This window comes from Aulonocara sp. 'chitande type north' Nkhata Bay, linkage group LG20, assembly GCF_057382095.1.
Source record: "Aulonocara sp. 'chitande type north' Nkhata Bay isolate Kocher_YH1m ecotype deep benthic linkage group LG20, A_spYH_male_GT1.1, whole genome shotgun sequence".
Lineage (NCBI taxonomy): Eukaryota > Metazoa > Chordata > Actinopteri > Cichliformes > Cichlidae > Aulonocara > Aulonocara sp. 'chitande type north' Nkhata Bay.
In genome coordinates, this window is record NC_141363.1 from 34242104 (window position 1) to 34263876 (window position 21773).

At 37.9% G+C, this 21773-nt stretch overlaps 1 protein-coding gene across 4 annotated transcripts; it reads left to right on the top strand.

The window, feature by feature from the left end:
• The first annotated feature begins 2720 nt into the window (after positions 1–2720).
• Positions 2721–19850, top strand: LOC147306081 (6-phosphofructo-2-kinase/fructose-2,6-bisphosphatase 2-like). Of its 4 annotated transcripts, XM_086276278.1 has the most exons (17): positions 2721–2871; positions 3645–3777; positions 4364–4489; positions 4874–4970; positions 5194–5260; positions 5358–5432; positions 5783–5839; positions 5942–6066; positions 6587–6794; positions 8177–8323; positions 8555–8659; positions 9232–9361; positions 12306–12368; positions 12457–12521; positions 14624–14821; positions 16848–16920; positions 18381–19850. In XM_086276278.1, exons 2-16 carry the CDS (start codon positions 3708–3710, stop codon positions 16914–16916), a joined length of 1602 nt encoding a protein of 533 aa, XP_086132404.1. In that variant the 5' UTR covers positions 2721–2871; positions 3645–3707; the 3' UTR covers positions 16917–16920; positions 18381–19850. The 4 variants fall into 4 exon arrangements, 3 of the variants coding, with proteins under 3 accessions (XP_086132404.1, XP_086132403.1, XP_086132405.1); XR_015126550.1 differs by lacking the exons at positions 16848–16920; positions 18381–19850 and adding an exon at positions 13784–13849 and having other exon boundaries at positions 14624–14762; XM_086276277.1 differs by lacking the exon at positions 16848–16920.
• Positions 19851–21773: the final 1923 nt, after the last annotated feature.

Sequence of the window (21773 nt, forward strand, 5' to 3'; positions counted from 1 at the left end):
GTGCAGACTTTCTTTTCTTAGGTGGATTAAAGATGTTTAAATGTTTAATAAATAATAATAATAATAAAAATGTTTAATAAATAAAGCTATTTTCAGAAGCTCAAAATTAACTGGACAGACACAATTTTGAGGATTGTTTTTAGAACTTGTAAGAACAGCAGCTGCCTTAAAGTGCTGCTTTTTTCTCTTTTTTTTTTTGGAGGTCTCTCTGCATTAAGTTTTATCTTGATGGGGTTTTTTTGCCTTAAGAAACTCCTGGGTTGCTTTTGCAGTATTTTTTGACTCATTAGTGATTTGCATTGACATCTGTCGGATCGGTTTTGAAGCATTTGTCTGAGTCTGAGCAGAGAGCATAGCCCTGTACACTTCTGTCAGCAGTCACATCATCAATAAACATCAGTGACCTACGTACCCACGCTATAACATCGCCTTTCACCATGTTGAACAGATAACGCAGTATGTTTCAAATCATGAGCTCCGAGCACGAGCTCCATATGTTTCTCTTCCTGCTAATCTAGTACAAGTTAACCTTGATTTCATCTGTCCAAAGATATTTTTTTTATTTATACCTGTGCAGGCTCTTTTAGATGTTTCTGAGTGTAAGGTCTTGATTGTAGACCTTGACATGATGATACATCTACGTCCTTGACGGTGTTTTTGACTTTAGACGTTAGATGCTATGAAGCTGCTTTTCTTAACCAAGGAAATAATTCTGTCATCGTGCATTTTAGTTGTCTTCTGTGGTTTTTCAGGCCTTTTGGTGTTACAAAATTGGCTTTCTTTTAATTAATACACCCGACTGTTGCATTAGCTGCTCATAAACTTAGCTACTTTTAGTCTGATGGCCTACCTAATTAAAAGCTATACAATGCAAATTCAACACTTGGAAACAATTTCATATATTATGCCTGCTTCAGTTGTCATGAAATAACATGGGGACAGGCCTCATGTGATCGTGAAACACCTTTTCAGTTTAAATGTCCAGTTATTTTTGAACCTCTTAAATTCAGGAACTATGTATGAAATGTATTTTTTGCAAAATCTCACGAATTAAAGCTGAAAGTCTGCACTTTAATCACATGTTGATTATTACTTTTTTTTATTTACCGGTAAATCCACTGTGGTGGTGCACAGAGGCAAAACTTCAAATATTGTGTCCTTGCCTAGCCAATTATGGACCTGTTACCATAATGGAGTGTAAATGCATTTTTAATCCTATGCAGTGCGGTGCATTATTTTTTACATTGTAGTAAATAATATCTATATTTATGCACTTGTTTTCTCCTTAATATTTTCTATTCTCACAATAATCTGCTCAGTGGCTTATCATTGCTTTCCTTCAATATAACAATAAGGCTTTTATATAAGTTATTATCAACAGCTTTCTTTCTACAGTGAAAAGTAAACAAATTACAGCAAAGCACTCAGTTAAGTCAAGATTAGGAGACCACTGAGTAAGTTGAAGCTTTATCCTTTTTGCATAGCATATTATGGCATGAAGCACTTTCAAAACTAAATTTAACAGGAAGCACTTAGAGCATAATCCTCCGCTAAAGCAGCCCACACTTGAGGCACTATTTACTTTTAGGAGTTAACAGTATTTATATATATATATATATGTATATATATATATATATATATATATATATATATATATATATATATATATATATATATATATATATATATATATATTGTTTTTCTTGTTCTTTTTAAGCATACTTGGAGATGTTTGTGGTGCAGGAAAAATCAGAAAGAGCAGCATGACAAATGTTTACTTTGATTACATAATCATTATGCAGGGCTAGGTAATGGATAATAAGTAACGATATGTAAATGATTGGACATGAATATAACTTGAGCTTGTTATACTGCAGTAAATGTTTACCTTACTGGGCAGCTAATTCTCTTTCTTTTATTTTTAAAAATATTCTTCTTCTTCTTGAGAGCTGTCTCTTCTTATTTTCTTTAAAGAGACAACACATTTTGGTGTCCACTTGAAAGAAGCAAAGATGAAATGTAAAAGTCAGCTCAAAGATCAAATGTGACATGATATTTGGATGCAAACTATAATGTGACATTTAGAATCCCTATATACTAGTATAATTTCATAAATGTTGCCAATACAAACAAATGTATTAGAATTATAAAAATGGTTTTAAAGATAAAATAGATTTTAGGAATGTTTGACCTTGAATAAAAGGTCAGAGGTCCAAAGTAACATGAAATTTAGAATTCTGGTCTATAATTCCGTGTCCACCTACATGTTGTCAGTAAAAAACACGGAGAGTTAGAAACATAGTTTTAAATAACTCTATATTGCATTATTATTATTCCTTTGAGTTTCAGATCAATCTATTGAACCTGAAGGAACGCAATGTGACCGAAGCGCTTTGAGTGCTCATGTAGAATAGAAACGTTCTACATAAGAACCAATCCATTTATATGTTGACAATGCACACTTCAAGTTTTTTCCACCAATAAATCAGTAAGTTGACCTGGAAGACCAAATTTTGATGTATTGTTACCATGACTCCCCTCTACACCTCTACAAAGTTATTAGAATTCATTCAAAACTTTTTAAGCCATCACCTTTAAACAAAGATTGACACACACGGAAGTTATTGGTCATTTAATAGTTAACGTCTTTTTTGGAAAATAGAGGCCCTAAAATATTTTATTTTGGAAATCATAACCGGAAAAGAATCTTCCTTGACACTAACACTGAACTTCCGGTATCAGAAACCGAGGAGGAGGAGCTAAAACGTCCGTGAAGAAACAGGAACCGTCTCCTGTGTCGTTGAACGTCAACTGATGACAGCCCTGTGAGAAAGAAAATAAAACGAAACAAATCCTTGCGCTTTGTTTTTGGTAAGTTTATACATTTGTTCGCTTTATCGCGGCTTTTCTGCAACCAGTTTTTTCTTATTAAACGACATAATATTGAAGTGAAAGCAGAAGTGATGAACTTTATAGGCCAAGGGCAACCAGAGCTGTACCTGTTTGGCAGGATGACACTGATACAAGCTTCTGCTCTCACTGTTTTGCATATCCTGTATCCGCAAAATTCTCCTGTGATAATATCAGAAAAGCTTAGTATCAGTCTGCAGTTTTGAATTAAATCTAACTAGCTTGAGATTTTTAGCGTATAAGCTTCACTAATCATATATCTGGTATATTTGGCAGAAGAAGAATGTATCTTGTATTGCATGAATTTAAGTACAATTGAGTTCGTTACTTACTACATTAAGTAGTTGATGAATAGATATTCTTAGCAGAAAATCATTCGTCTTTTTGAATTAATGAAAAAAAATCCAACTATTATAATATTTCCAGCTTCTCTGATATGTGTATGTGCTTGTTCTCTTAGTATTAAATGAAATTTAGCTATTATTAGTTTTGAAGTTCGGTTCAATGTAGGACAAAACAAGACATTAGAACATACCTACTATTTTTTCCTGACAGGACCACAAAATAATCAACAAATGAATCAAGGGGGAAAAAAATAATTCACTTGTATGTTTTGGTTTAAATGGTTTTCCAAAATAAAATATTTTTTTCACTCAGTCATCTGTGTCACCTTATACATATATGCACACTGTTTGGATCCTCTTTATCAGCTGGTGTCTGACATGTTTCACTAGTGACCAGTGCTCCCTGACCAAGACCAGTTGTGCCAGGACAGCAGGGCAGACATCAGACGCCTCATGGCTGCCAGGCACCAGAGACCTGTGGCTGCTTCAGACAGCTCAGCGAGGACCAATGAGAAGAAGTGCTGTGAGTGGTTGCCTTTCTGTCTGTGTTCTTTAGATGCAATATGAAAATGAGAGGTGTAATTTACCCTCTATTAACGAATTATTATGTTGTTGAACTTTCAGGCTTTAATCTGGTTATCTTCAATCTGGAATGTGGGACAGGGCCTAACGTAGGAATTCAGCAGATCTCTTTAACTACACAGTGTTAATGGGATGTGCTGTGACAAATTCCAGTCATGTCTGTTCTTGCCAGAGAATGGCCTTCCACAAACAGTGATGGAAAAGCAAGGGGGAAATGTTTCCATTTCATGCTCGAGCAGACAAGGTTACGCTGTGATATAGAAACATTAACCTGCAGCAAAGAGATGACGACATTGTTACGTAAAATAAAGGTTAACTAGTTAGTGAACTTTGCAGAGGTGACATTTTATTATTACAGAACACTCCCACTCTTTGCTGTCACTGTATACAGTAGGCATACCTGCCCTTTTATTTTGAAGGGTAGATTTTAGAGGGGGCTGGTTTTGAAATGTCCTTGAATGATTAATAAAGTTTATAGTTATGTGTATCTGTTTTGGTTTGTTTTTTTGTACTTATGCAAACTGCAGCTTGGGCTTCCTACATGACCAATTCTCCAACTATGATCGTGATGATCGGATTGCCCGCTAGGGGGAAAACCTATATGTCCAAGAAGCTCACACGCTACCTCAACTGGATTGGAGTACCAACAAAGGGTCAGTAATCAGGCAATGCCTGTTTCAAAAAGTCAGACACCTTTTCGCAGGAAATCAAGCTAGTAAAACCGGATATGTAGGTTAAAAAAATAAAACTGTAGATCAGTCAAAGTTAGGGTGGTTATGATGGAGTCTATGATCATCAAGACTGCAAAAATATCCATCTAATAAAAATCTTGATCTTCAGGCAAATTATTTAATTTGTAGTTGTATATGTCAACATCTCTCAACACATGGCTCTATTTGTTGTTGTTCACCTATGTTTCAATGTACACGTAATGCAGCAGAACTGGTTTGACAGATACAGCTGGTTAGGCAGAGGCAATCCTTGTCACTTAGTTTTATTGTCGTTCTCTGACTGTTTGTTTGTTTGTTCCCTTGCAGTTTTTAATCTTGGAGTGTATAGGAGAAATGCAGTGAAGTCGTACAAGTCCTATGACTTCTTCAGACATGACAATAAAGAAGCAATGGAAATTAGAAAGTGAGTAAATTAAATCCTATTCATATATGAACGTACTTTCATAAAGTAGTTCTTGTCACTAAATGCACCTGGCTACTTTCCATGTAGGACAGTCATGCAAATTCCTTTGTTGAGCCGCGTTGTGTTTGCCTAACAAAATAGCGGCATAGTTATTGCAGCACATCACGCGATGATGATAACATTAATGAGCTACTGCTTTGATTTCCTGCTTATTTTTCCACAGAAAGTGTGCCATAGTGGCACTTGCGGATGTGAAGACCTATCTGAGTGAGGAGGGAGGGCAGATTGCTGTAAGGACACCATAAAAAACCCTGAACATTATTTGTATTACGTAATACATTTAAAGCAGGGTTTGATTTATGCTGAATGCTCCATGTTGTCTCTCAGGTTTTCGACGCCACCAACACTACCAGAGAGAGGAGAGAACTCATCCTTAATTTTGCAAAAGATAATGCATATAAGGTTAGAACTGCACTTATAACTGAATAATGAAACAGTTTCTGATCACCAACCTTTTGTTGTCAGATCACAGTAATATAATGGAGCATGCGATGGCTCTTCTTGGCAAGTCTTTTCTTGGAAAAAATCCCATTTACAGCCAGTTTCCAAGAAGCATATCTCAGATATTTAAGACACCCAGAGGTTACCAAATCTTCATGACTGGACAGGCTGAACATTCCTTTCTGAACATTGTTTTGGTTTCAGTGCCTTTTTCAAACTGTATAACAGACAGTAGTTAATTTGTGTTGCAGTCATTTAAAAATGTAAAATGACACCTTTCCCCCCTAATTATGCACTTCTATTTTTTTCAGGTGTTTTTTGTTGAATCAGTATGTGACGATCCAGATGTCATCGCTGAAAACATTATGGTAAATCATACATTTACTTGCTTTTTGTCTTCATGTATCAGCAAGCTTGTATCCCTGAAGTAACGAAGCTCATGATATACCGTAAATGTCTCGTTCACATAGGACGTGAAGGTGTCCAGCCCAGATTATCCTGAGAGGGACAGAGAAAGCGTCATGGGGGATTTTCTGAAGAGAATCGAGTGTTATAAAGTGACCTACCAACCTTTAGATCCAGACGAACACGACAAGTAAGAATACCCCTACTAGTTGTATTGTTCTAATCTAATAATCTAACTCTAATTTAAAATGGAAATATTTTTTTCATGGGAGTTTAAAGTCAAGGAGATATTTTATGTAAAAGAGCATGTACCTGCAGAAGTTGTCCAGAAGATGGAAACAGAAGCTCATTTATAGTGCAAAGCAGTGATTCAGAGGTCATTACTTCCTGAACTCCTACTAACTTAGTTTTAAATTTGGAAGCTTAGTGGTTTGTTTAAAGTCTTTGATAATTACACTGATAATATATTTAGATTTTTATTGATCTCACTGAGATAATACAGTGTTCTTTTAACTGTAATAAGCAAGAGTAGTTGTGGATCCTTTTACTGCTTCTCACTTCTTATGACCTTGTTAACAAGCTACTGAGAGAGAATTTTCCAGTGTATTTACACTATACCACAAGTACAAGATATGTCTTCTTTACCCTTAAGTTTTATTGGCCTGAGATTTATGTGATTCACTTATTGTTATTTTTCCTCTGCCTTACAGGAACCTGTCCTTCATCCAGGTCATCAACGTTGGCCGTAGTTTCTTGGTCAACAGGGTGCAGGATTACATTCAAAGTAAGATAGTCTACTACCTCATGAACATCCACGTCCACTCCCACTCCATCTACCTCTGCCGACACGGAGAGAGCCATCACAATGTGGAAGGACGTATAGGGGGAGACTCTGAATTGTCAGAGAGAGGAAAAGAGGTGCTTTAGTTTTTTTTCTTGTAAAGAGTTAGATGAGATTGGTAACAATGCCCATATTTATGTTTTAAATTTAATATTAACACCAACAGGCTATTTTAGCATAAACAGATAAATAGAGGGTAATGGGTGATTTGGCTCTGGCTAATATCACCTTCAAAACAATAAGCTTTAAAAGGAGGTGTGATCAAAAAGTTCTGGGAGAAGGACGTCTAACTCAAAACTTAGACGTTTCTCCAGTTTATCAACAACACTTTTACCTTGATTTTTATTTATGTGATGTGGAGACAAATCTGGCCACATTATAAGTGAAGATATTGTAGGCAAAAAAATAAAAGATTTCACTATGCATTTATACAGCTCTCACCACATAATGATATGGGATACAAAAATTTGAAGACAGGAAGGGGTGTTTTCTAAATAAATGTGAAGACCGTTGTGAAGTCATCCATACATCCATTTTCTGCCATTTATCTGGATTTGATTTATGAGGACAGCAATCTAAGTAGATGCCCAGACCTCACTTTCCCCAACCACCCCCTCCATCTGATCCCAAGCCAGCTGAGACACATAATCTCTCCAGCATGTACTTGGGCTCTTGCTGGTAGGACAGTGTGCGAACCAGCTTACCTAGAAGCCATCCAGGAGATATGCTTGTTAGATGCCACCCTCACTGGTATCCAGCAACTCATGATTTCAGTCACTACCAAGAGCTTGTAGGCTAAGAATGTCAATCGACTGGTAAATAATTAGCTTCGTTCACTTTAGACTGCAGTTCACATTTCAACCATTGCAAACCACCTTGCTGCACACTGGAGGTCACTGCCTGACCACATCATCTGTGAAAAGCAGAAATGTGAACAGAATCATTGATGAAGGGCAGCCATGGTGGAGTCCAAGTCTCACAGAGTCTGACTTACTGCATGCAATCCAAACGAAGCACTTACTAGTCTGACTCTTTCTTCACCTCTGGTGTCCATCATCTGGTTCAGGGGTTACCACCGTGCACTTTGTAGCCACAGCGCTGTAGCTCTCAGCTTCGGCAATAGAGCTGCTTAACATGGTCCACTCATACTCAGCTTTTCTAGCCTCTAGTTTCTAGCCTTACTTGTTTGGTGCACAAACCTGTCCATCACGACAAGGTGGCAATTGAAGAATTTAAGGAGGGGCATCGTTGTGAAATTAAAGAACACATGTAAGTTGTCAGAATGGAACTTGCAGAGAGTGATCTAAAAGCAGCCTAAACATTTTAAATCAGGTTAGGTTTTTGATTCTTATGGTCCTGCTCCTTGAACCTGTAAAATACAGTTCAACTGAACGTGAGAAGAATGACTTTATAGTCAGTTCTTAAACATATTTGTGTTTTCTTATGCTATGTTTGACAGTTTGCAGCTGCACTGAAGAGGTTTGTGAAAGAGCATAAATTGTCAGACCTGAAAGTTTGGACCAGCCAGCTAAGACGCACCATTCAGACAGCAGAGGAGCTGAGTATTCCCTATGAACAGTGGAAGATTCTCAATGAAATAGATGCTGTAGGTATTACTTAAGTTTTATATATACAAACTTTTGTTAAACTTCTTGAAATACAGCTTAAAGTCTGCACTTTAATGACTCCTTGATTGTTGTGTGCAACTGTGATGTCTACAGAGGAAAAACTACAATAAATGTGTCATTTTCATGTGTGAAACTGTATTTGCCTGCATATATTGGAACGGACACAGTGAAAACATGATAAGTCTCGATCTTATTACTTTGTATTTTAGGGAGTGTGTGAAGAAATGACCTATAAGATGATTGAGGAAAAATACCCAGAGGAGTATGCTATGCGAGACCAGGACAAGTATCATTACCGCTACCCTGGAGGAGAGGTAAAAGGTTTAATTTTATCCTGGAGTGTTGTTTGACCTGCCATATATTACCACTGTGAGTTTGTCAAGTTTATGCAACAGGCTTTAAATTTCAAGTTTATTTTTTACTTTTTATTTCTCATTATTCTTTTACCATAGTGTGAATGCCAGAGGGCTGCGGATGAATCATCAGTCAGAAAAACAGAAGTTAAAAATGTTGTCAGCTGCATGAATAGCTTCTTTTTTTTTTTTTTTTTGGACACTTTTTATTTGTTTAGGAACATTTTTATGCAACAAGCTTCTTTTTTAACTACAAATGCATCATTATATGTGACAGAACAGAAGATTTTATGCTGAGATAAATAGAAATACGATGAGCTCATATTGCAGAGGAGAATAGAATAAAGACACGTCAGCTATATTGTTGCTGTTCATCATAACTAACACTGACTAATAAAGAAAAGGGAAAATTAAAATAACAGTAAGCACATGACAAAATTAGATCTTGCAGTAGTTAGTCAAAGATTTTTTTGATGTAACAAACTGAAAAATGTGAAACTGAATGGACCTCTTTCATTTGACTCTCTCCATAGTCCTATCAGGACCTGGTTCAGCGGCTGGAGCCAGTGATCATGGAGCTGGAGCGACAGGCTAATGTTCTGGTCATCTGTCATCAGGCTGTCATGCGCTGCTTGCTCGCATATTTTCTGGACAAAGGCGCAGGTGACATGCTCAGAAATAGGATATGCTAAACATGCTAAAGCACCTTCTCAGATTACAGGTTTACAGTGCTGAGTGATCCATTTCAGCCAGCATTGTCATTACCACAACTAATTTGCCCAGATAAATAAGCACTCATTCATACAAGTTAATTCAATGCAATTTAGTTGTATTTAAATAGTGCCAAATTACAACAACAGTTGTAATACAGTCAGCAGAAATACAAAGTTAACAGAAATACACTAAATGACTCATGCACGTGCAACTTTAATGGATGAGAAGCAGTTTCCAAAGCACTTACTATTTTTGTTTCTTTATATTTGGAGAAATATCACATGGGGCACTAAATTTAGATATTGTCATGACTTTGAAATGTGCATTTCCACATTACCAGTTGTTTCCTTATTGTAGATTATGCACTTGGCATTGTGTGAATGGCTGCATAGCAGTGCCAAAGGCCACCAGTGTGCAGGTTTACTTTTTAAAAAGCTGGTTTTACTTTTCACCAATATATCCTAAAAAAACTATTTCATTTCAGCAAAATGAAAATAAGTGATTTTTAAGGAATAAGTGGGCCTGTAAAAGAGGTAATCTAAACAGAACCTTTTTCTAATTTACTGCTTAAAAAAGTGAGAGACAGCTACCTATATATTCGTGGATGAAACCATTATGAAGGGAGAAACCGGAGGGACAGTAACTAATTCAAAACAAATAAGCCCCATTCCTCCATGCTCTCACAACAGATGGTTTCATTTCACTCATTAGGTCTCTGTATTTCAGCCAGCCGCACCCTCAACCCCCTCTTTGGTCTAACCAGAAAGGACTAAGCCAGGTACCTCATAAAGCAGAAAAAGTAATTAAAGCAACCATCATTTAGAATTTTAGACTACAGTCTAATGTAATAAAACGTGTGGAAAAAAGAAACACAAGCTAAACAAGCTAGGTGTGTACAATGCAACTCCAGTGACTGCAACAAAAATATGGTAATAATGTAATGATGTGGGAGTTTGTGAAACCATAAATCTGGTTTATGTGTTGAGAGTAGTGTGGCTGAATATTGCAAAAGGGTCATTTCAGCTGTTGTGCGGCTGTGGGCACAGCAATCGCAGGCTGAGCAGTGAGAACCGCACATAACTGCCGGGAGGTGTTTTCTGAAGAATGAATAGTAAATTTATTTTAAGCCTTTTTAAGTGCTGCACACTTTCAACCAATCACAATCTAATTAATTATTATTCTCAATCTCATCTACAAATGGCGCCAGACTATTGCGTCACACACTCTTTAGTGCTCAAAGTGCAATTCATACTTTTATAGACATCAGCCAACTGTGCGCTGTTAGTACGTGCATCTCTAATTCATATAACAGAATTAAGCACAGGCTTAGATGGATAGCTCAGTAGGTAAAGTGGTCGCCCCATGATCGGAAGGTCGGCGGTTCGAATCCACTTAACGGCTACCCTGAGGTACCCCTGAGCAAGGTACCGTCCCTACACACTGCTCCCCGGGCGCCTGCTTAGTGGGCTGCCCACTGCTTCACTGAGTGAATGGGTCAAATGCAGAGAAAAACAAGTAATTTCCCCATGGGGATCAATAAAGTATCCATTATTATTATGTTGTGTCCACCCACCATGTTTTCTGTGCCATGAGCTCTAAGTTCCAGCGAAGAACCTCTAAGAATAGTACAGCTTTAACTGCAGTATACTGTGTATTAAGCTGTGTCCCAGTGCAGTAAACAGGGTGGATGTTATTTGGCAGAGCAGAATCACTGATATAAATATTTTGACCACATTAGACAGTGGATGGTAATGAAACAATCAATCATTTAGTTAGACTTTCATTCTGTGATTGTCTTTTTAATGCCACCACATGGGGGAGTCTAAGTCACAACCTTTCAGATCAACTTTTTCTGCATGTATATTTTTTAATGAATATAGGGGGAAACAGCCACATAAAAATGCCGACTGTTTCCAGATTAATCAAAATTTAACATAAGGAACATCTGCTAAACATGACGCAGTGAAGAGAGCACCACTCTTTGCAGACTACTCTGTTTTTAAGACATGTAGGAGATGATTGGTTTTAAAGTAGCACCATGTGCCTGATAATGCACTGAGTTATGTCTCCAGAGATTTAGATATTCAGGTATGTCTGTAAAAAGTGATGTAAATAAGTGACGTCTGTAATGACGTACTTCCTGATTGCCGCTGTCTTCTCCAGTGTTTGGAAAATAAACAGATCAGAAAGACGCCATCAACAGCAGTAGCAAGAGTTCAAGCTATACAATTAGGACTCCCCGTGATATAGAAATGTGTTTTTAGTGTCCCTCTATATTTTCATTTATGAAGGTAAATATTATGACATAACGAAAATGTTGTCTAGAAGGGTTAGAAAAAATAAATGAGAGTGAAAATAAAATAACAAAAACACAGGACAGGAAAGACTGATGTTGTTATTATTGGGCACAAACAAGGTAAGAATGTCGTATATGTGAACGCCATTGGCAATCAGAAACTTGGAAAGGGACAGATTAGATCATTATGTGCTGAAAGCTTCTTTATGTACTTGATCATGTGACGTGAGCATTACTTTTGGAAAATAATTAGTTCACTCACTACCATAATATGGCGTGGGCAGAAGTGGTTCTGTCAGTCAGCAGAGGAAGTGGTCAGTGCTCCTGGATCGGTTTAAAAGCTCAACCACAGTCTGACTGCAAAAACCAAAGTGTGGGTGCTGCTTTGACTGGCTTCATGTCCCACTGCACATGAGACATACAGCAGAGTTAACAGCAACATGCACTGTACCTCCATAAAGCGCAGCATAAGTTTTACAGCTGGCCTGCCACTTCAGACATGACAGTAAACTCCACAAACATGTAGGAGAACATGAAAAGCATGACTGGGTGAAACCACAGTAATCTCACTGGCCACTTTTATTCATGTTGGTACAGATGACCTGCCCTTCTTGAAGTGCCCCCTACACACTGTCCTAAAACTCACCCCTGTGGCTTATGGTAAGTCCCTACTTTGTTGTTAAGTCAACTAAACATCCTCACTTGTTTTTGTTGCCTTGTTGTAATGTATTTTGGTTCCTTCTCCTAGGTTGTAAAGTGGATGTATTTGACCTGGGGGTGGAGGCTGTCAACACTCACAGGGATAGACCATTAGTAAGCTTCTGCCTGTTTTCTAGTGTTTCGTATCGCAAACATGTGGTCAGTTTTCTGTAGAACCGTTCATCCTATTCTTTGTCACGTGTTTGTCCATAGTATGGAGTCTGAAACATCAGTCATCTGTGTTAACCAGCGCCATGTTAAGAGTTATTCTTTGGAATAATTGTTCCTCATTCTCGAAAAGCCTTTCAGAATTGCACTTGTAATTTCGATCCAACAGTTAGATAAGAAGATTTATACCAATCATTCCAATCATATCTGACTATATCTAGAAAGGAAGCAGTGGAAACAACAGCTAGCCTGTGTTTAAGTTATTTACAGTCACAAGCCACTTTGTTTGGTTGCTAGTATACCATTCTAGGATCGGGTTGGATCCACTTTAGCCTTAAAACCTGTCTTAATTCTTTGTGGCATAAATTCAACAAGGCACTGAAAAGATTCCTCAGAGATTTCGGACTATATTGGCATGATAGCCACACATAGTGGCTGCACATTTATCAGCATGGTCTCAGTCTACTGCTCCACCACATCCCACAAAACATGGTCAGCAACAATAATGAGCTAGACTATGGTGTTTAATCAATGCTCGACTGATAATAAGTAAGGAAAGTATCCCTCCCACCTTTACACCACCAACAGCCTGAACTGTTGCTACCATCTGAATGTTACAGTAGGAAAGCTGACTCATCAGATAAGGCAATATTGTGTTGTCCAGTTTTGGTGAGCCTGTACAAATGGTAGCCTTGTTTTCCTGCTCTATCCTAACAGTACTAGCACCCAGTGTGGTGTTCTGCTGCTGTATTTGTACATTTGTTTCTCGGTTCCACGTCTTAAGCGTACAGAGATACTCCTCTGCATATCTTGGTTGTAACTAGCAGTTATTGCAGTTACAGTTCTCTTCCTCTCAGCTCAAATCAGTTAGCTGCTTTCACCCAGCAAACTGCTACTTACTGAATATTTTCTCCTTTTTTTTTTTTTTTTGAGAATTTTCTGTATTTGTATTCAAGTTTCGGAAATACTCAGACCTGCTCTACTAACCATGCCACCTTAAATCGCCTTTCCTCCCCATTCCGATGCTCTGTTTGGACTTCAGCAGGCTGTCTTGATCAAATCAATGAATAGCAGTGCTGCCATGTGATTTGCTGATTAGATATTTGTGTTAACGAGCAGTTTACAGGTGTACCTAATAAAGTGGCCAGTGAGTGTAAATCTTTGTCCCAGTTTTTCTAATGTAATGTGTGGGACTATTTCTTGATCAGGTGCAATGAATCCTGGAGTTTTGTCCTCACTGTGCGGGTACGGCCATTGTCTCTGGTGGGAGATAGGTCAGTGCAAAAAAGTTTTCCACCTCTCCTAGTCCATCTGTTGTTGGCTCCAGGTGGAGGGGAGCTCTTTGGTGACTCCTTTTTAGTGTTTCTTAGTTGGCCTTTCCTTTGTTTCCCTCAGAGATTCCTTTAAAGGGTATATCTGCTAGTGCTACTTTAAAAAGCACGTGGCCCATCATCCTCAGTGCCTTCTCTTTACTTGTTCAGCAGGTAGTTGGTTTAGTGTTTCTTCTACTAATGTCAGCAAGCAATAAAAACTACAGGAAAGTCTGTGGTAAGTTATGTGTGAGGTATATTATTAACTCTGTTTCTGCTTTTATAAACACCTGTTGTGTGGGGAAATACATCCAAACTTGTTTATGTACTCAAACACCTTTATCGCTTTTGGGAAATTCTATTTAAGGAGTTCCCTTAAATGTTCTGAATTTTAAGAAATGTATCAGGACATCCCCTTGTAGCACTCATCAGTGAGGTCCATGTCTGCTCTCTGCCCGTGGAGCTCATGCTGATTAGTTACAAGTATTTAAAGTCTGAGTCCTGAGACAAAGTGGGTGTTAACACATAAACACGTTTACTGAGAAACCTCTTGTTAACTGTGGTGAGAAATATCCTGTCCCCTCAGACTAACATGACAATGGCTCTTCTATTTATGGTTGTTTGTGTCAGTGGCTGTCTTTCCCAAACATGGAACGCACTGATTTTAGACCAAGGAGAGGTTTAGTCATTGTAACATAAAAGTTAGTCCACTTTCTCTTTTTGTTCTTTGCTGAGCAGAATAAAGGCCAAACAGATGCCATACCAGCTTTCCTTCGAAGAAACAGCTTCACACCGCTGTCCAGCCAAGACCAGATTAAACGACCTCGTCTTTACAGTGTGGGGAACCCTTCACATACTCGTATGTCCCAGGCCCCTACTTTACCCAGCATGCAATTCTCTGAGGCATCTGAAGGGTCAGAAACGGTACAAAGTGAGGTCAGTGCCTTTCTCACACAAGATACTGTGGTTATAGGTCAGCTGGTATGGCTGAATATACAGATAAATATTATATATTCATATAAATATCTGAAACAGACTAAACAATCAGCAAATTATGTTAGATGAGTCAGAATGTATCAGAATAAATAAAGTGATTCAACCAACATTTACTATTGTTGCTCACACAATGGATGATGAGATGTCCATGTGGACATGCACTGGCTTTTTGTAACAATTTAGCTTCAAAGTCGGCTTGGCTAATAATGATAATTAAAAAGCAGTGTGACGGTGTAAAAAAACTGTGTTATTTTATCCACCATTTACTCTGACACTGAATTGCGTGGGACACTAACAGTACCAACGTTGCCTTGCTTGTAGCCACAAAGGTTCATGTGAAAAATGGAGATAACAAAAAGTCTCAGTAGGCACAAATTTGGAGGCCATCCTTGCTTGTCTTGTAACAGTGAAGACACATGACACAACTGGCTGTGAAAAATTAGCAAAATGAAAACTGAACTAACATTTGAAACTAATACTGTAGATAGGGCTGCTCAATTAATCGAATTTTAATCACGATTACGATCTGGGCTTTCAACGATCATTAAAAATGACTGAGCCGATTATTAGCCCCTCCCTCATTTATCCGCGACACCTTAAAGGCCGGTCATAAACCGGTCCGTGGCGCATATATAGCTTTGCAAAAATTGCATAAAAAGCGCTTGCAGGAACAAAAACATAATATTCCAGAAACACGCTTTGCCGATCCATCAGCTGTTCGTAACACTTCCCACAGTGAAATGATGCACCTGCTGTTTTCTTTGCAAATTTGCATCATAGGATTGTTTTTTGTTTTTCCTGCAGTATATAAAAATTGGTGTATCTCCAAAATAAAACTATGAAGACACTCAAAATAAATTTCCTGTTGTTGTAAACTATTTTTTGCAACTTTATTGTATTTAAAGTTTTGAGGGATAAACCTCTTAAATTTCTCCAAGTAGAAATATATGTAAACAAAACAAAAGCAATTTTCAATTTTTTTTGTAGTTTATTGCACTTTTTTGCAATTTATGTAATTACTATGGACTTAATGCATACATATTATTAAAATATGGGCTATAACAGTTGTATTGAAATGCTCCCACAAATGGCACTACAGCATGTAAAAAAAAAAATAATAATAATAATATAAGCTCTGGTGGACTTGGTTCCATAGTAGGTCTTAAAGGGTTAAATAAATATCGTCAAATAATCGTGATCTCAATTTCAGTGAAAATAATCGTGATTATCATTTTTGCCATAATCGAGCAGCCCTAACTGTAGACATGATTAATATAGGAAAAAGTTAAGTTGAAAGGTTAACAGCAGCATACAGTGAAATATGATGACTGAAAAAAACTCAAAGCAACTAAACCAGTCTTATCATTATTTTTTATTATGAAAAGTGTTAGACAAACAGAACCTTTGGTAATCAGTTATTACTGGAATATAACGGAACAATGTTATCAAGTGCTATCAAGATTGTTCTTTAGTTTGTTCTAACGTGTTTATCACAGGTGCAATGCACCGTCTGGACAATCACTGCTCTGCATGTACACATATGCCTATCTTTTCTCATACCATACAGCATGAGGGAGGATTATTTATCTTTTTATTTAAATAATTGATTCAAGGTTTAAATAAAAGTATTCTGTATGTACAAATGTACTTTAAGTGTTAAGGTTTTGGGCTGGCAGAGGCCAGCATAAGCAAACCCAGGATGGTTTGTTTTTCATGTTCATGGATGTTTACAACAAGCAATGTTCCTTCATAAGGATGTTGGATGTGTATACATGAATATAACTTTTTGTTACCCAAAAAGTGACCTTTTAGCTGTAGTAGGACAGAAAATCAGTGTCTCACTCTGAGCTGTGACCTCAGATTTTAGTATTAGTTCAAGTTCAGTCGGCGCCAGTCAAAACAAATAGCTCATTCCTGTTTGGGTTAAAGCAGTCTACTTTCTCTCCCTTGCTTTTCCCTCTTGCAGAACTCTCTAAATGGTTTCACTGGTGCAGACACAGATGACTGTGTGGAGTTTAAAAACAGAAGTACATAAAAAGGTATTCATAACCTTCCTCTTATCTGTTACACAGAACATTATACATATATCAGTATACTTTATACTCTGTACTGTACTTTACAATACTATACACTCACTGGTGACCTTATTAGTTACACCTTATTAGTACTTGTTTGGATCCCTTTTGCCTTCAGGACTGCCTTGATTCATGGACACATCAAAGATTTTGGTCTATATTCACTTGATAGCATCAAACAGTTTCTACAGATTTGTCAACTGCACATCTGTGATGCAAATCTTCCATTTCACATCCTAAAGGTGCTTTCATGTTGTTAACACCAAGTTCTGACCCTACCATCCAGATGTCACAGCAGATGTTTGTCCAACTTTGTTGACTCTGTGCAAATTATAGCCTCAGTTTGCTGTTCTTAGCTGATGGTGCATTTAGAAATGCTCTTCGGCATACCTTGATGGTAGCAAGTGGTTATTTAGCTGCATAAAATAACATAGCAACAATCTGTTCTCAAACCACAGTTCCAGAGATCAGCTCTTTCCAAAAGCTTAACAATAAAAGTATGTCTTCAACTTTAATTTAGAGGCATTCACTCACAGTTGATGGTCACTCAGGAGTCATTCTACAGCAGGGGTCGGCAACTCCAGGCCCCCTGGATCAACACACCTGAATCAAATGACTAGTTCATTAACAGGCCTCTGGAGAACTTCAAGTAATGTTGAGGAGGTAATTTAGCCATCTGAATGAGCTGTGTTGGATCAAGGACACATCTAAAACAAGCAGCACACCGGCACTTGAGGCCTATAGTTGCCTAGCCCTGTTCTAGAGCCTTGGTGCAACTGCAGCAAAGGCTGGATGGATGGATGCAGGTGGAAGATCATTTAAGACCACTGGATTACAGCAAGTGCTACCAAGGCTGGTAGCACTGGAGTAATTTGATCTCTCTCTTTTTTTTTCTTGAGAGTGTTCGAAACTGTGGTTGACCACAGAAATTTGTCAATTTTACAATTTGTGTCAGAGATTTTTTAACTTGTGTTTTAATGAGAGGACATTAAAGTGCCCTTTCAACTATTACCCTCCCAGTTAATAGTTGAAAACTAATGGAAATCCAATTTCTTATAGGCAACATTACTTTTGCTGACTGACGCTCACTGGGTATTTTGTGTTTTTTCTTTTTATAATCATTATCTGTAAAGCCTAGAAATCATTGTGTGGGAAAAACCCAGGAGATCAGCAGTTTCTGAAATACTTGAAATAGCCCATCTGTCACCAATAACTCTGCCACATTCAAAGTAACTTAAATTACCATTCTTTCCCTTTCTTTTGCTTAGTTTGAACTTCAGCAGGTTGTCTTGCTCTTGTTTTCATGCCTCAAAGCAAAGATTACTTGCATTAACTAGCAGTTGCCGAGGTATACCTAACAAGGTGGCTGGTGAGTGAACTGTATTACAGTTGTCTCATTGCTTCATTTTTGTCTTTTATCCCAGGCTTTTCTCGACAAGTCCAGTACTGACCAGCAAGGACCAGCAGAAAGAAACCCAAAAAGCTTCGGTCATTATGATTTTAAGCATGGACTTGCAAGTTAGAGCATGTGTGTACATAAATGAAGTCAGCGAATGTGTGATCCATTCAAATATACAAATCAAACACTTGTACCAAAGACACTCTCAACACCATCCATTAGTTGCTAGCACACTCCATATAATATTGCAGATTACAGTCATGGTGTGCTTTATTAGATGTCGAATATGCTGATTGTGAAATTTATACCTCAACCTTTTTTCTTCAGTGTAGTATAAGAGAATTTCTGTCTTGAAGGAAGCCATGTGCAGCCTTATTTTGTGCTTAGATTGTTTCACTTTTAATTTTAAGGTCACTTAGTTATGTGCATTCTCCCTCTGACAACATGTAGCAATAAATGTATTGTGAGGTGCAATTTAGGTATGCAGAAGTGCGATTTAGTTTTCAGGGGGAAGCCATAAGCTGTAAACATTAATGACATGTTTCGTCCAGCCCTATAAAAAGTGCAGGATCTACTGTGTGTCGACTTTAATCTGTGACAGTTAGTTAATCTTCTCTCTTGAGATGTGTACTTCTTCTTTTATTTTGTCTTCCGTATAAATAACAGCTTTGATATAGAATCATGGCACTGTGATCATGTAAAGCTGCTCACCTTTGAACTGCATAAAATTAATGCAGATTTTCTAAACACAGAGGTTACTTGTACAGCAGTATTGGATGTTATGTTGGTTTGTAATGCTTTAGATTTCGTCACGGGGAAAAACAAATCAGGGCCTTTGTAGTTCTACCTTTACTGTCCATATGGAACGACAAGATTGAAAAAGGGTCATTTAGGAAAGTACCTTTATTTACAGGAATATAGGCTTTGACCCAGGTAATCAAAGATATGATATGCAAAATTGTTTCCTTGAATGGAAGGAAATGGAATTGACGACACATTTGAATGTCTTAAAATGAACTTGTAGCTAATGTAGCTGCACACATTTTACCACAGTTACACTGTTTTTACACAGACTGTCATTTGTATTTAAGACTGACTTGGAAATAAAGTCTTTATTCCAGTAAAGAAATCTGTGCAATCTCAGTGGGAGTAACCTTCCTGTTTGCTAAACTCCAGAGACATGCATCAACAGAGTTGAATGAGGGAGCAATCTAAGGACAAATCTAAATCTGGGAATGAGATACATTTAGATTGAAATGTAACAGTTGGATGATACAAATCTGATATGTTGCTTTTGTGACACAGCTTTTCACTGCGTGGTCTGTTCTGCTTCTACTGTAATGATAATGTTTTCTAATATGTAAATCCAGCAGTTTTGTTTCAGAGTTCTAAAGAAAAAGGAGCTCTGTGCAGCACATTCAGCTCTGAATTGTGAATTGTTTTTGTTCTTATTTTAAATAAATAAATCCCAACTTATTTGATTCATGATTTAAGATACTGATTTGTATTTTTTGTGATTACTACCAGGAAATCAGGGAAATGCATGAAGAAAAAAGAAAGTAAAAGCAGCACTGCTGAGAAATGACCCTCACATTGCTTTGACGCCTAAATAAGGCCTTGAATGACTGGAATGAGATAAAAAAGCCCTGGAAAACTCAACAACTGATTACAGAACAAAATATTCCAACGGGTATTTGAAAACTAGGAATGTACACCAACTTTTGTTTTCTTGGTAAAAAGATTTTAAGTGGTTTTTGCATGGTGGGTCACTGTTGCATCTCTCTCATGACTTCAGTCGTACATGACGATGATTTGAACCCAGAATTCATCACTCCATCAGGCCCGTTGCCACAGATTTTCAGTGCAGTTCTTAGCTCTTGTAATTTGGCCTACCTCAACCTTTTCTCACCGCCTCTCTTCCATCCCTGACGAGGCTTCGACAAAGAAGACTGATCAACTGAAGGGCCAAAAGCATCTCTCAGGTCCTGTGTAAAATCATAGCTAGATTTTTCTCCTCATTTCTTAAGGACGTGGGTTTCAGTTACTGTTCTTATTTTCATTTTTAAGGTCTGTTATTTCTCATTTTGTCTTTCACTTGTCCTGTTTCCCTGATTTTTTTTTTATGACATACTGAGATATGCTAAGTATCTGGCTAATAGCTCTAATAGTCCTAATAGCTCTTCTGGGAATCACATTTTTGGTGTAAATTTAAAAAAAAACAAACCCCCAAAACATTACAAACATATATTATGCATGGTAACGTGGTTGCAAATCAGTGATAGCATTAGCATTAGCAAATACACTGTGGGACGCAACTTGTAGTGCACAATGACTCAGACCCAGGGCTGGACTGGGACAAAAAATCGGCCCGGGCATTTTGACTAGAGACCGGCCCACCAAAAATGTGACGTCATTCAGGGGTAAAACCGCAAAGGATTCTGGGAACTTGTGGCAAGAGGTACTAGCGCATGCAGGCTTTCAATTGAGTTACACAGCGATAAAAAGAAACACAAAAAATGGCAAGAAGCTGTTGTATTATTAACTGCAATAGCCGGTGTTGTGCCAAAAAGTCTGCCAAAAACTGATTGCTGGTATTTAAATTGCTATGAGTAACTTGTTGGGCTATAATATGTGAAACATATGTCAAATGCATCCCTCATGGATGACATGAAGTCATCTCTCCATCTCTCTCTGCTGCTCTTCTGTCTCCTCTGTCACAGACTTCTCCACTTTAGATGATAAATCAGCCTGGTGCAACATGTAAGGATTGGCACAATTTGTTAAGATTTTGAGGAGTTTGAGAAACTAACCTGAAGCATAAAATAAAATTTACTATCAGTAACTTCATAGCACCCGCCCAGCAGTATATAAACTCCATCATGCTAGCTAGTACGCAGTACCAGTTATTCTAAGCGCCTGTAAAAAGTCAGCACAACGAAAACAAACTACAACTAAACTTGGTTTATATCTGACACAGATAGACAGCAGGTCATAACTTCTTGCCTGAAGTTCAGTTCCTCTGCCACTATGACCAGCGGCCACCTCGGTCTCTCCTCCTCTTGCCTCCCCTTTCCCTTATCCACCTGCTGGCCTCCACCACTTGCTGATGTTGCTAAATCTGTGGAAGCTATGCCATAGCTACCGCCAAACAATTCAGTTATTTTTACACATTTGGCAGCGTCTGCCTGAAGGGCTCGTTTCTTTTTGGTCCTAATTTTTTCTGCACCTTCTTTCCTTTTTTTGTTCTCCATTTTCTTTAGTTCGTCTATAAGATTGCTAAACAAGGGGGAGGGTGCATCCGACCTCCTCGGCTGTAATTGGTCCAGCCCAGAGTCAATCATGACCAACTGGCCAATCCAACACCTTTCATTATTTATACCCTTCCAAAAAAAAAAAAAATCGATCGGCCCATAAAAAC

Bases quoted from the DNA above. Each gene is read 5' to 3' on its own strand.
- LOC147306081 (XM_086276277.1), top strand. From the start codon at position 3,708: ATGGCTGCCAGGCACCAGAGACCTGTGGCTGCTTCAGACAGCTCAGCG. The intron at 5,433-5,782 runs GTTAGAACTGCA...TATTTTTTTCAG, and splicing joins CAAAAGATAATGCATATAAG to GTGTTTTTTGTTGAATCAGT. The intron at 12,369-12,456 runs GTAAGTCCCTAC...TCCTTCTCCTAG, and splicing joins ACTCACCCCTGTGGCTTATG to GTTGTAAAGTGGATGTATTT.